This window comes from Tachyglossus aculeatus, chromosome 16 (genome assembly GCF_015852505.1).
Source record: "Tachyglossus aculeatus isolate mTacAcu1 chromosome 16, mTacAcu1.pri, whole genome shotgun sequence".
In the NCBI taxonomy this organism is placed as follows: Eukaryota; Metazoa; Chordata; class Mammalia; order Monotremata; family Tachyglossidae; genus Tachyglossus; species Tachyglossus aculeatus.
The window spans coordinates 34599732-34615698 of NC_052081.1; the positions used below are offsets into that span (position 1 = coordinate 34599732).

A 15967-nucleotide genomic window follows, 5' to 3' on the forward strand; every position below is an offset into this window, starting at 1 on the left:
CGAGACATATTTCATAGGTTGTGAGCTCCTTGAGGGACAGGGTTCATGTCTAATTTCTACTGTATATTGCTTCCCAGCACTTAGTACATTGTTCTACACAGTATGCACTTAAATACTATTATTACTACACTTTCTTCCACATTGTGTGCACCCACACATGGCTTGATAAGCTATTTAAAGAGCATTCTTTACCCTTTTTATTCTTTATACTCTATTTCTTGTGCTTTAAATCAAGATATTTCATGATCCACAAAATCTGGAATATCGCTTTCAGTTTTGGTATAAGTATTTTGAGAGTTCCACCAATTATGATTTTTTTCATAAACCAATCATTACAAGGTAGTCATGTGAATTTTGAAAATATTGGCAGTGTGTTTTAGCAACAGAATTTTATGGAAATATCAATAGACCTGTCTGCATAAACAATCTTTCCCTCTGATACTTAAAAACTGGCAGCTTTCATTTCCCTTGAAGCAAAAAGCCATCTCCATTTATGCACATTAAGATGTCTAGCTTGAGAACAACACATTCAGGTATCTACTGTCAAGACCACTCTTGCATTTTGATCTGCAGCATTATAGTGCTGTTCTTTTTCCTATAGATTCCAACTCAAGAAAAGAAAATCCTCTTCCCCCAAATAAATTATCCACCTCTCCTTCCCATGTCATTATCCACCTCCATGGCCATTTATTTAAGAGAGGGATCGGGTAGAAATTTTATGGGCCACAAACAATGCTCAGGCACACAGTCATTTTATGCAAAGTTGTCAAGAAGCAGGAGCGCCCAAGGAATAAACCTTTTCCGGAGATTGGAAGCTAGATTAGGAAAATCCATCTCTGCCCACTCCCTTATATCCACATATTTCTAAGAAGAAAAATAAAAGACCAAGATTTTGGGGAATACATCACATTTACACTTACATGAGCTATAGTTTGGATACTGTTTGTGAACTCTAAGAAGAAAGCAGTACCTATTCAAAAGATACAGCCATGACATGCTGCCCATAGCTTATCAATCAATCAAATCGTATTTATTGAGCGCTTACTGTGTGCAGAGCACTGTACTAAGCGCTTGGGAAGTACAAGTTGGCAATATATAGAGACGGTCCCTACCCAACAGTGGGCTCACAGTCTAGAAGACTTATCAATTTATCACCAGTCTCTGCTATTCAGGATGCTCTTAAGGAAATACCAGTACAATTAGAAGTTTTAGATTCATTGGCATCTAGACGTATAATCACATCTAAAGTATATATTTTTTTCTTTCAAATTCCTTTTGGCACTTATCACCTAAGCTCAAAATCTATTTGACATTTGACTAAGTCTCTCATACACTGTCCACTTGGTACCAAGAAAGAACTGTATTTACAATGGTTTTTGGTCTGTAAATGTCACTCAGACACCCTCAGGAGAATAGCAATAAGTACCTGGTACCCACCAAACTCTTCTGATAATAAGACATGGAAAGGTTATGTGGAAGCTATTGTTTAAAGTGGCTGAGACTGAATATTCTGACACATATTCAAACCTATTGGAGGAGCAGTAGGCTGAGTCGGCTGAATAAGAGAAATTACAGGAAAAAAGCCATTGCAATATTGAAGCACAAAGATCACAAAAGAGAGGGTCAGAAATTATCTCCACCCCACTGTCCTGTGGGAAACTGGATCAAAGCTGCCCAGTGGAGAATAATCATATCTCCAAACACTCAATAATTTGTTATTGGTGAATCAAAGAAACCTAATAGACACTGGTTTGAGTTTGTGCTTTTGCTTCCAAACCCAAGAACCTGGATGTGAAACCGCCTCTAACACCATCCCATCTTCTGACAGCACACAACTAATTGATGTGTGAAAGGGAGAAAGCAAAAGCAAACCAGGTTCCTCCAAAATGGGTCATGAGTTCGGGCAAAGAGGGGAGCTCCCACAAATGTCACTTTTAGAATTCTTCTGGGTTTCAAACTAACGATCTAAGGACTTCAGATAGTCTCTCTCTAAGTATGGAGGCAGATAAATACTTAAGGATGTGAAGCAGATGCTCATTTCCTCACCTTTTGGTCCAGGCTGTAAGCTAGGATCCAATCTTCCTGCTTGGGATGGAAGAGTAGACTCTGGATGATGAAGTTAAGCCGGTACTTTTGATAGGTGGCCCCTTCATCAGAGCTGATGAGAATGCTACTCTCAATCTCTGGGTCGCTGAGAAGCATGATCTGAAAAACAGAGAATTGGGAGAGAAGAAATGAGAAAAGAAGAGTTAGAAGGGAGGCATTAAGTATGTGAAATTCAAATATGAAGTCATCTCGATTTGTGAACTGCAGTCTACAGAGCTATAAAAGGTTCCTCTTCATGAAAGATGGGGGTTATTTTTTCTTTATCTCTTCCTCGGGGATGCAGAGAGCTAAAACATTGCAGGATGAGGACAGACTGCCAAAGGGGGGTTTTCTCTCTGAAAGAGCTACAAAATGTTTTTTTAATCATCTAAAACTCTGACAAGCCCCCAGGCTTGTAGCAATCACCCCTTCCTTTTATTTTCATTAATCTTCATCACCAATTTTTAAATTAAGGGATACATATTCTTGAATCCCTTCTTTCTTATCTCTAAGACCTTTCTTTCCTCATACAGGTCTGTCCACCTCTAGAAAGGAGGTATCAAAGCACCTTGCCTTCAGTTGGATTTCTTTGCTATTGAAAAGCAACAAACTGTGAAAAAACCTTTCCTAATTTCCCCACATCCAGCAGTGAAGAAGCTATCTGTGAGGGTGTCATGAAATTAAAGAATCAAATTGTAGCAGTGGGAGATGAGGTAGAGGAATGGTCAGGGGCTAGGAAAAGAGTAGAATGATGAGGGGGTGACCTTGTGGGCGGAAATGTTGATTTGTCGTTGTGTATCACCATTAATGGTCAGGCAGATGTCATCATTGACAGCATTTACTGAGCACCTATTGTGTTCAAAATACTATGCTACACTCTAGGCTAACAAAAGTCACAGCCATCCAAGGTGCTTATAACCTCCAAACTTCCAACCTCTATAACCATGTTGGAATTCATCCCTGACCATTCTAGTTTGAAAATCCATCTTAAAGCAACCTTGGACATGAAGGGAAAAACAATTGGCAGTACCCAATAATGTGTTTTCTCCTGTACTGGCTCAGCTCTGAAAGCAAAACCTGCATACACACATGGGAACATCAACTCAGCCCGCATTCTTTATCCCGGAAAATAGGTCCACTCGAGGCAAAGGGCTATCGATACTGTTTGCTGCCTTATACCAATGTCACAATGAATTCTAGAAGTCATGTTTCACTTCAAAATACAAGAGCACTGAAAGAAGACTGCAAACATCTGCAATTTCATGATAACACTAGCTAATGGATTTCAACGAATTATGTCGCCTTTTTGACTTCTTAAGACACTGCAGGAGTGTCATTTCTGGGGTCATCTGCAGATTTTGAGTTTAATGCTTGTTACCAACAACTGAAAAATAATAAGAGGAAGAATGTGTTAATGCTACTGCCCTGTGTCATATTCACCACTAATTGTACACAGAGAAGTTAATAGCACCATTTTTCCCCAGGTACAGAGAAATGAAACTGCTTATTTTATGTAGATATAAAAATACCTTCAAGCCTCTGGTTTTAATTAGAAGATAAAACCAATATCATAAATTGGCTTATTTTACAAACCATCAGTTACAGCATACTTGATAAAAGTTATTCCCTCCAAAAAGAGATGTATAAGAGATTCATGGATGAAGCCTTAGCATTGCTTCCTTCCCTATGAACATTCTGAGAAATGGGAATTATACAACCCAATATCTATATACCAATCTAAACAGATTTGCCAGATCCAGCAGGTATTTTCAAATGACAGTTCCCAACTTTGGCAGGGGTTATGGTATATTTCTGGCCTCAACATCCAGATAACTGTTTGTGCAGACAGACTCAATCTCTAATTCCTAGTACTTCCCAATCCACACTGTCAGGAAACCTGGATCCTATGCTACCTTACGATGAGCATTTGCTACAATTCCCTACCCTTTGTATGTGTTCCCCCAATCTATAAAATTTCACAGGGATAATGGTATGGACAATGAGGTTGTCTTTTGGCAGACGGAATAAATAGACTGGTACAGTACATAAGGAAAGAAGTGCTGTTTCAATCAATTTGCTCCAAATAGCTTAGCCCAACTAGTTGTTTCTGAACAAAAAAAAATCCAATTAGCTGCCTACATGGAATAAATACACTGGAAAACTGACAACTCTGGACTTCATTTTGTGCAATGCAAGCCCGACCTTCCAGTGCTCTTTACACTACAATTAATGTTTCCCACAATTGAATTTTAAGATAGAGATTTCTATTTTATCACCACTTGCATTCAGGGCCAGTCAGCAAGCACTGAACTCCTGGTTTCCACTTTAGTCTTTAGGCCATTAAGGATATCTAATCACTAACCCCTGCCCACAAGTCTATCAGTTGCTTGTCAGGGTCATTTCTACTTTTTCCATTTCCTTTCCATCATCCTCTATCAGGGCCGTGCCCACAGTCCAAGTGAGAGTTCACAGAGAGGACAATTCCTCCAACACTGAAGAAATGCTACCCAAAACACCCTTATCATATAGGTTTTAAAATCCATGATTTTATAATATAGCTTGGCCTCTACTGTAAGCTTGTTGTGGGGAGGGGACTTGTCTACCAACTCTGTTACATTGTACTCCCCCAAGCACTCAGTACAGTGCTCTTCGCACTAAGCACTCAATGAATGCCATTGATTGACTGACCCTTCAGGTGACAGAGGCGTATTTCCTGTATCCTGTGCTTATGGGACATATATCCACTCCATAAAGATTTTGCAACAGCCTTTCTCAGTTCCAAAGGTCAGACAATTTGCCTGATATTATTACCACATACTTGTTCTTTGGAATTTTCTTCCAAAGCTGCCTTTGCTCCAGAATTATACCTAATTTCCATGACTGAGTCCCATCTGAACACAAATCGTTCTTTAGGGGGAAGTTTAAATTTACTACTTCCCTATGGTATTCAGGGGTTCTTTTTATAGCTATCACCTTGCCAATTTCAAGTTTTACACATGGTCACTAACTCCAATTTTCACTAACTCCAATTTAGAGATGCATTCCCATTTTATGGCCAATAATGTGTCCTCCTCCCAGCCAATCGGGAGGCATAAACAAGGAAACAGGCCCAACCTACTGATTCTCCAAAAGCCCAACTAGTTTTATTAAGGCTAACCATGCATAAACATCAATGTTACTGTTAGAGGGTTGGACTGTGACAGTGATTAACCAGGAAGTGATGTGTGCTCAGGTTTTTATAGATTTTTTTCCAAACCACTCTGCTGTCGAGCTGTTGTTGACATGACAGCCAGATTATCCAGGAATCTCAAGAATGAATACCAAAATTTACCTACTGTGAAAAGCAAAGGATACCCACTCATCCTCCAAATCTTGTTTAAACACAATGGTTTTTCACCTATAGCTCTGACTAGCCAAGAATCCTGATGGCATTATTCTACTTCTATGGCCATCTGGTCACTGGAGTCTATTCCTCCACTGACAATTATCCTCCTGTTAAAGGATAAGATTCAGACATGAAAGGATTCTTCAGATGACTTCTTCAAAAGTTAGAAATGCCTGATAGTAAGGACCCAGACCGCAGGCAGATGCATGAAATGAGGGAGGAATTCAATATTGTCAGCCAGTCAGTTGTATTCATTAAGCACTTACTGGGTGGAAGAGTACAATAAAACAATATAAGAGACACATTCCCTTCCCACAATGAGTTTACAGTCTAGAGGGGAGCTTACGTATTACAAATATGTGGCCACCTAGAAAAGATCCCAGATTGGTAGAAAGCAGGCAGGCAATGGCAACTCTGCCCTCAACAAACCAGCCAACTAGACTCAAATGGCTACTTTATGAGCATTCAGGATTGTACTACGAACTGGGATCCTTCTGGACTAACATTTCTGGATATAACTTTACTTCTCTCTGCCTCAGTTGCCTCATCTGTAAAATGGGGATTGAAACTGTGAGCCCCACATGGGACAGGGAAGTGCCCAACCCGATTTGCTTGTCTTCACCCCAGCACTTAGTAGAGTGTCTTGCATATAGTAGGCGCTTAACAAATACCATAGTTGTTATTATTAATGACATTCATTGTGCAATTATATTCTCTGCCACGCATTGCACTATGTGCTTGGGGTTAATACAAAATAGTCAACATTTGGAACCACAAGAGACTCAATCTAATTATCTATAGTTTGAATTATTAATCGATCAGTGGTATCTATTGAGTGCAATTACAAGCAACTTTAATGTTTTAGATTGAGAAAAGGTCATTTTCTTCCACCACTCCTGGCCGCGGTGGGTGGCGGGAGGAGCGTTAAAGACTACCTTTTTTTTCCCCCAACCAAGAACCACTAGTGAGGAAGAAAAGAACAGAACCTTTTGTTGTTGTTTTTTAATGGATGACAGGTAGGAGATGAGAAAGTCCAGAGTTTTAGGTAAATGAACAGTGCTAGGTTTGTGTAATGATAGAAGATGTTTGAAGCAACTTGCTTCCAGACAACTATTTGTCCTTGGCACCCCACCTCCTACCCCAATATGCCACACTGAACGAAAAGTCACCAGTGGAACCAAAACTCGAAGGAAACAAGGCAGAGGTTTACTTTTCAAAGCGCTAAAGAAATACCACCTTGGGAACAAGCAGGGAAATTGTTGAGAATTTTTTGTCGAACATGCTCTGATAGTGGCACTTTGGTTAAAGTGAAGAAATGAAGGAAGAACACAATCGCAACTCTACCTCCTTTCTCCTTCTCCCTCCTTCCCCTACGATCGCTTTGGCCGAATAGTTTTTTGTTTTATGTTTCACTCTCTCAAAACAAGGCAGAGGGGAACAATGTGGGTTGGTAGCAATTTAGTCAGGCAGGATCTTCTCAGTAATGATCCAACATGCCATGCAGGCTTGGCCCCAAACACGCTGTTTGGAGACAGCTTCGATAACAGTAATAAACCATGGCGAGGGCCTCTTGGATAACAATATAATGAGGACTGTTCAAACTTTGAATGGTGGAGGAAGGATGTTGGGAAGAGAGGGAGAGGTGGGGAGGGCTGAAGGGGATTATTCCCCCCTGAGCTTGCTTTTCTTCTCCAAAATAAAAACTTTTATTTTGGGGGAGGTTAGGGGAATAGAAGCACATTTGTCAAAAGGTAAAAATGCCACTTCTGATTATGGGGACCCAGCAAAGGATCCGCCCCAGTAGTGATTTAGATTAATCGCTTTTCATTAAGAACCAATAAACAAACTCCAGTCAGAAGGCACCTCTCTGCCAGAGCCACTGTTGCCATTTATAATTGCCACAAGGAATTGCAAAGGAGCACCAGAGAGTTGTCAAATATAATTTATAGGTTTTTAAGATCTAATCATTTCTATAATATTAGATTGAATGACAGCCTTTATTAAAGAGGAAATTACATTTCACCTTCCTTTTTTATTTTTTTCCAATTTGAGATTTTTTTAAAAACCTTCTTTTTTCCCCCTCTTTTTCCTTTTTTAATCCCTTGGCACATGGCCAGAAAAAGTCCTTGAAAATGTCCGTGAAATGATTTACCTAAAACACTTCGGGTGGATCCCTGTCTGCAGCCAGCCATCCAGCCAATGACACCAAGCTAGGGATGAATTGGAACAGCTCTGTTCAAATCAACTAGGGCCATAACTGGGACAGCAGCCCAGACACAAATTACGCTTCCTCTTGTGGATGGAGGAACACAGCAGTCCTGGGAGAAGCTTAACCTTGGTGATGCTGGAGATAGATACACATGTGCATGTGTGTATATATTATACACATATATACACACACATGTATATATACATACACACACACATATATATATATATATATATATAAACACACGTGTATATATATATATATATATTTATATACATAAAAAATTAGGGATAGGTACCCTTTACATATCTATGAAATCAATTGGATATATACATACATATGAATGCAATGTTTTATATATATATATATATATATATATATATTTATGTGCACACAAATCAATTTATTCTGATTCCACTAACTGCAAATATTTTAGGTTTCCTTTGTTAGAGTGTAAGCTTTTTGAAGGCATGACATGTTTCATGTGCTACTGCTTTACGTTCCCATATGTTTAATACAATGCATTGCCTTCAGCGGGCATGTGATAAACACCCTTATTACTACTACCCCTCATCTTCAAGTATCAGGAAACTTCATCCTGCTAGAGAAGTCCTTCCTATTGTCAAAACTGAAAGAAAAAGACATCAGACTTAAAATTTTAAGGTTATAGACCCAGAGTCCAGAGCTAGAAAATCATCTGGTCCAGCCCTGGATCTCCAGCAAGTAAGTGGCTAAACCAGCCAGGCAGGGAGTTGTCAATTCTCTTTTCAAAGATCTACAGAGGTGATTCCATTCCTGAAGGAATGATTCCTGAAGGCTGCTTGTGAAGTTTAGTTCCACAGATCAAATAAGACAATTTGTCATTGGTGTGAGTAGACTATTTTCCAAGATTCACGGGCATCCAGTACTGACAATCCGATTGGAAGCAAGTTCTTAAATGCTCATGGGATGTTTACAGTCAAAGGAGAGAATTTGGAAGCTTGGCTTCTTTTTGACAGTTCGCTACTCAGAAAGATTGGATAAACCCTTAAGGGGGCCAGCAAAGACCTGAAAATTCATTTCATTCTCAACCGTAGCCTGTGATGGTCCAGTTAGCAGTATCGCTACTTGGTTCCCAGAGACAGGGGCCTGGCCTGAGAGCCCTTGATAATGATGATAATAGTATTTGTTAGGTGCTAACTATGTGCCAAGGAGTGAACTAAGCACCTGGGTAGATACAAGATAATCAGGTCCTACATGGGGCTTACAGTTTTAAGTAGGAGGGAGAACAGGTATTGAATCCCCATTCTGAAAATGAGGGAACTGAGAAACTGATAAATCACGTGTCTTGCCCAAGGCGTGGAAGCACAATTAGAAGCCAGGTGTTCTCTTCACTAGGCCACACCCTTTTACTTTAAGCACACATAAGGTTGTTAGGGCCACTATTTGCAGGGCCTATTGCGGATTTGCCAACATGCCTCTCCCAGTCACAAGTCTGGGACTATCTGGGTTCAAGCAGAAAGGCTCCACTCAGGCTATTAGGAAGGTGTGGGCTGCTGCCACCTCCCAGTAACCAACTGGGGCTGACTCCCGTTGTCTTTGCAGCATTTTTTCTTGTTTGTGGAGCTTTGCTATGGCTCAGCACCCTGATGCTAAGAGAACCATATGGCCTTTCACTATATAAGAACTATTGGTTCATCCTACAAGATCAAAAATCGGGATAAGTCACTGACACCTGAACGTGGAAGGTTCAAATCCAACCAAAAGGGGATATTTTATCAAAGGGGGTTGTAATAAATGTACTTTAACATGGGTTTGGACAAAATCAATCCATCAGTGGTGTTTACTGACTATCTACTGAAGGCATATGAGAAGCAGTGTGGCTTAGTGGAAAGAGCACGGGCTTGGGACTAAGAGGTTGTGGGTTCTAATCCCGCCTCTGCCACTTGTCAGCTGTGTGACCTTGGGCAAGTCACTTCACTTCTCTGTGCCTCAATTCCCTCATCTGTAAAATGGGGATGAAGACTGTGAGACCCATGTGGGACAACCTGGTTACCTTGTATCTACCCCAGAGCTTGGAACAGTGCTTGGCCAATATAAGCGCTTAACAAATACCAACATTATTATTATTACTATTACTAAGATCTTGGTAGAGTACAACAGAGGCTGGATATACATTCCTTGCCCTTACAGGGCTTATAATCTAATGGAGGAGACAGACAAAAAGTATTGACAAATAGTGGGAGCAGAAGGAAGAGCAAGGATATAAGAGAAGCAAGCAGAGTGGAAAGAGCACAGGACTAGGAGTCAGAGGGCCTGGGTTTTAACTCCAGCTCTGTGAATTGCTTGCTGTGCAACCTTGGCCAACTCACTTAACTTCTCTGTGCCTCAGTTACCTCATCTATGAAATGGAGATTGAATCCTCCTTCGCTCCTCTAATGCCAACGTACTCACTTTACCTCAATCTCATCTATGTCGCCCCCATCCTTGGCCTACGTCTTGCCTTTGGCCTGGAACACCCTCAATCTTCATGCCCTACACATGACCACTCTCCCCACCTTCAAAGGCTTATGGAAGGCACATCTCCTCCAGGAAGCCTTCCCCAACTAAATCAATCAATCAATCGTATTTATTGAGCGCTTACTGTGTGCAGAGCACTGTACTAAGCGCTTGGGAAGTACAAGTCGGTAACACATAGAGACAGTCCCTACCCAACAGCGGGCTCACAGTCTAGAAGAATACTTGAGAGGGCAAAACAACAACAAAAAAAGTGTTTTTTTGTAAAAAAAGTAAACCCTCATTTCCTCTGCTCCCCTCCCTTCTGAGTCGCCTTGCACTTGGATTTGCACCCTTCCTTTACTCATGCCTGCCTCAGCCCTAGAACACTCACATACATATCTGTAATTTATTTATATTAATGACTGTCTGGGAAGACTGTAAGCCTGCTGTTGGTAGGGAAGATGTCTACCAACTCTGTTATAGTGTACTCTCCCAAGTGTTTATTACAGCGCTCGGCACACAGTAAGCCCTCACTAAATGCAATTGATTGAACCTCCCTTCAACTTAGCCTGTGAGCCCATGTGGCACGGGGGCAGTTTCCACCCTGGAAAAATTTATATCTACCCCAGCACTTCGAAGAGTGCTTGACACATAATAAGCACTTAAATACCATAAGAAAGAGGAGTAACAAACGTATCAGGATTAAATAGCTGAATAAAGAAATTGCTCCTTTAAAGATGAATTCATTAGTTCATCTTTCTCCTCAACTGCAGGTGCTCCACGAGGCTTTGTTCTGGGTCCCCTACTCTGCTCAGTCTACACATACTCTCTCTGGGAGTTCATCTGCTCCCACTATCACTTGTGTGTGGGTGACTCCCAAATCTATCCCTCCCTCTGATGATAACATCACCATCTTCCCTGCCACAGAAGTCCGCACCCTTGGTGTTATCAACTTCTCCTTGACCCTCAGCTCTCAAATGTAATGCACCACTAAGTTGTTCCTCGTGGCCCATGAGGTAGGAGAACCCGGCATGTACTATGCTAGCAGAGTCGGAAAGCATTTCAAGGGGGAGGAAATGGCCCACAGAATAGCGGTGGCAGAAAGATCAAGGAGGATTAGGACATAGTGCAGCTCACTGGACTTGACCTGGGGTGGCCATTCGTGAGCTTGGAAATTGGAGTGAATGGGCCACAGACTTGATTGCAGTGGGTCAAGAAGAGAGCAGTGGAGAGGAAGCGAAATTGTAGACTATGCTTCTGAGAAGGTTGGACAAAAATGGGAGGAGGGAGATGGGGCACGAGCTAGAGAAGTTAAAGCTAAAGGTTGAAGAGCTTGGTAAAGGAGGGCAGGGGAGTAGAAACCAGAGTTTTTAAGAGGTAAGAAGGTCAGGTGTGCTAGTAGTCAGAAGAATGGATGTCAAAGAAGGTGACAGATCTTCTGAGCATGAATTCTGGGCTGGATGGTTCATTGGTCTGACCTACTATGGCACTGCTTATGTTCTTATGTATAATCAATACAAGGTGAACATGCTTTCTGACTCTTGGTATCAAGCTTTCCAGAGGAAGGAATCCCTACCTTAAAGTATTATTTCAGCTTCTTGTATTCCCCGCCATTTCTTATTTCTTGGAAACTAGCATTAATAGCAGATGTAATTGATGAGCTGGGGGACTGAGCACCCCATCTTGGTATTATAATACAACCATTTTAAAGCTAGTGTGTTCATCACTCACTTTATAAGGGTTTATGAAGCGTGCATTATAAAAGTACCTCAACCATAAGGCTTTTACACCTTGGCAGTCAGTTCAATACAGTCTCATAAAATCCAAGCAATTTTTAAGTGTTAAAGGTGACTTTCAGGACTATATTTATTATTGGATAATGAAAAATGGGACAGCTAGCCATAGAAACCATGAACACCAATGACGTTGGCAGGTACAGTCTAAGCTTTTAGTAATGGCCCCCGCAAACTCTTGGTTTCTGAAGAGCTAAGCAGACATCGGTGGTCTCTTGGACATTGCCTTATATTAAGTTTCCTTGCTTCAGGACAGTTTAAAATATTTTCATTTCAAAATGATAAAGTTAAAACAACTGTAGATAAAGGCAATCCATATGAGTAATATACTACTTCTAGTAATAATAATAGCAGTATTGTTAAGCAGTTATATTGTGTCGAGTACTCTTCTAAGTGCTGGGGTAGATACTAGTCAGGTTGGATACAATCCTTGTCCCAACTGGAGATTCCACTCTAAGTAGGAGCGACAACAGGCATTTAATCTCCATTTCGCAGATGAGGAAACTGAGGTACCCCAAGTTACATGACTTGTCCAAGGTCACGCTGCAGGTAAATGGCAGTGGTACAATTAGAACCCAGATCCTTTGATTGATTCATTCAATCATATTTATTGAGTGCATACTGTGTGCAGAACACTGTACTAAGTGCTTTGAGTCCCAGGACCATGCTATTTCCATTTGGTCACATTATTTCTCGAGTAATTCCAATTCATGTCAGCTCAACAGTCACCCTAAGCATTTCTCCATCACAGAAGCTGCTAGGCTTAGTGGAAAGAGCCCAGTCTTGGAAGTCAGAGGATGTGGGTTCTAATCCCAGCTCCACCAGTTGTCAGCTGTGTAACTTTGGGCAAATCACTTCGCTTCTCTGTGCCTCAGTTACCTCATCTGTAAAATGGGGATTAAGACTGTGAGCCCTACATGGGACAACCTGATAACCTTGTATCTAACCCAGTGCTTAGAACAGTGTTTGGCACAGAGTAAGTGCTTAACAAATACCATAATAATAATTATTACTGAACACATATTGTGCACAGGGCATTGTACAAGTGATTGGATGACTACAATAGAGCTAGTAGATATGATCCTAGCCCTCAAGGAGCTTACAATTCTTCAGATATGCTTCTACCAGAAGCAAAGTTCTTAGTCAGAGAAAACTACTTTAGCAGGAAGACTAATGAACTCTGCTAAGCTCAGTGGGCAGGGTCTTCCCAGGAGCAAGCTGTTCTTTCCTACAGTCTGCAACATAAGGTCCATAAAGTTCACCCTTTCTCCTCCTATGTCTAAATTTAGAAGCCCCAAACATGGTGCATCTTCAAACACCATCAATTTGAAATAATTAGCACAAGCAATAGAACAATTAGCCACTTCTGCCCATTCCTATTTTAGTTTCCCAAATGTTAATTGGCAGTTTGTTTTTCTCCTCTAGCAGTAAACATTTTTGATTCCTAAACTTGAGACATTCTGTCTGTCCAACTCTAAAAAAACTCCCTTGTTGCCTAGCTTAGGAAACGTTGCTCAGGGAAAGAAGTGGAAAGATTTAGTGTAAATGTCTGTATTTCTGCTTTTTCAATACAAATTGTGTATAGGGAAAGCTTAAATTCCAGCACAGACTGTAGATTGAAGGTCAGCTATGTGTGCAAAATTTTTCTGAGACTCCTCTTTCATTCATTCATTCAATCATATTTATTGAGGGCTTACTGTGTGCAGAGCACTGTACTAAGTGCTTGGGAAGTACAAGTTGGCAACATATAGTGCTTTGCACACAGTAAGCACTTAATAAATGCCATTATTATTATTATATAGAGACGGTCCCTACCCAACAACAGGTCTCTTCCTACAGAAGGCAACATAGACCTTTCATATTCTATCCCTACCCACTGTGAGAAGTAGATTTATGCCAAAGATTTGAAATATCGATGTTTAGGCTAATTAGGGGAGAGAAAAGCTGAAAGGCAGAAGAGATATTGGAATTTTTTAATGGTGTTTCTTAAGCACTTACTCTGTGCCAGGCACTGTACTAAACATGAGGGTAGATACAAGCTTATCAGGCTGGACACAGTCCCTGACTCCCAGCCTTAATCCCCATTTTACAGATGAGGTAACTGAGGCAGAGAGAAGGTAAATGACATGCCCAAGGTCATACAGCAGACAAGTGGCAGAGCCAGAATTAGACTCCCAGACCTGGGCTCCATCCTCTAGGCCACACTGCTTCTTGTAGGCTGCACTGCTACTTGTATTTGAGTATTTGTTTTGGAATAAACTCCTGAATATGAATGAGAGCAACCCAGAATGCTAATGATTTTTGCTTTTTCATAAATCAAGCTTGCTTACCAAAGCCAAAGCTGAGTTTTCACACTCTATGAAATAGGTTAAAATAAGGTCAGTGAGGATGAGGTCAGAGTTACATTTGTAACTCCCATTTAGATTGCTTTTTTTTGAACACAACATGCGCTGAACGCTTTCCTCTGCTAGTGTTTTGCTTTCATTGAGAAAAATAATTCAGTACATCTATCATTCCCCTGAACTGCCAATTCAGACTCAAGAGTTGACTTTCTCTCTTGGGTTACTTTCAAACCAATTTTTCTTTCTCTCTAGTAAGTGAACAGAAGCCCCACAACTACTGCCATTGCTTCACTATACTCACACCCAGCACTAAAGACACAAAGGGCAACCTAAAATCCAGCTCACACTCAATTATTCTCAGTTATGGGCAAGAGGGAGAGGAGTGTGTACTATAACAATCTTCTCCATATTACCTTTTCTGAGACCTTGGGCAAGTCACTTGACTTCTCTGTGCCTCAGTTACCTCATCTGTAAAATGAGGTAAGACTGTGTCTCCATGTGGGAAAGGGATCGTGTCCAACCTGATTAGCTTGTATCTAACCCAGCGCTTAGAATGGTGCTTGACACATAATAAGCACTTAACAAATGCCATTAAAAAAATACCCACTAAAGAGAAAAGATTCGGAATGAGTTGAATTCCATTTCCTCTCTTTTTTCCCTGTTAGGTTCTCTAAGAGGTGTCAATCAATCCATCAATTGTATTTGAGTGCTTGGGAGAGCACAGTATAACAATATAAGAGACATATTCCCTGTCTACAAAGAGCTTACAGTATAGAGGGAGAGACAGACATTAATATAAATAACAGATATGTACATAAGGCGTGAGAGTGGGGATGAATAAAGGGAGCAAGTCAGGGTGACGCAGATGGGAATGGAAGAAAAAGAAAAGAGGGCTTAGTCAGGGAAGGCCTCTTAGATGAGATGGGTCTTTAATAAGGCTTTGAAACAGGGGGAGAGTAATTGTCTGTCGGATAAAAAGTTGGGGGGAAGGGGTGATCCAGGCCAGAGACAGGACGTGGGCAAGAAGTAGGTGGTAAGATAGTCGAGATCAAGGTCCCTTGAGCAGGTACTCATGAGCTCCCATTTGTGTCAGTAAGATGAAGCTCTTGCCCTCTACTATAAAAATACAACACAGATATGGACATAAATAGCAAGAAATGCATAAAAATCTAAAAAAGCTTTTTATCTTGCAGTAATATGTGAAATGATGTTGGGTGGAGTAAGGGGAAGACATCTCTCACTTGGAGTTCAACTGGAAGGCTCCACTAGGAGGAATTTGAAGGGCATAGTTTGAGAACTGGCTGGGGATCAAAGAAACAGAAATAGGTGACAAAGAGGGAAGACGAGGAGACAACAGGAGGGGAAAAGGAAGGGAATTGGAGGTTGAAAACAGGAGAAGAGAGGAAGGAAAACAGAGGGAGAGAGAATTCAGAGGGAGAAAATGATGGAAGGAGGCCCAGATGAAAACTGAAATGGGTAGGCTTGCCTGCCTGAAGTAGAAGGAGCAGAGAGGGAAGTGAAAAGAGAGAAGCCAGGAGATGGGGAAAGACTAGTAGAGAGTCATTAAACCTCATCACAAAACCTGCAGCAGTTTTAGACCTGGAAAGTCACTGCTCAGAACCACAATAGCAGATTAGACTGTGCGCCCGCCAAGACTGGAGCGTTTCCCTTCCCC

General features: G+C 41.1%; 1 protein-coding gene across 1 annotated transcript in view; it reads right to left on the reverse strand.

The window, feature by feature from the left end:
• The window catches only part of SORCS3 (sortilin related VPS10 domain containing receptor 3), a 404518-nt gene that overhangs the window by 181193 nt on the left and 207358 nt on the right, over positions 1 to 15967 (reverse strand). The window contains exon 4 of the mRNA XM_038758619.1: positions 2047 to 2205. Coding sequence (XP_038614547.1) covers positions 2047 to 2205 — 159 coding nt within the window. The remainder of the gene's footprint in view (positions 1 to 2046; positions 2206 to 15967) is intronic.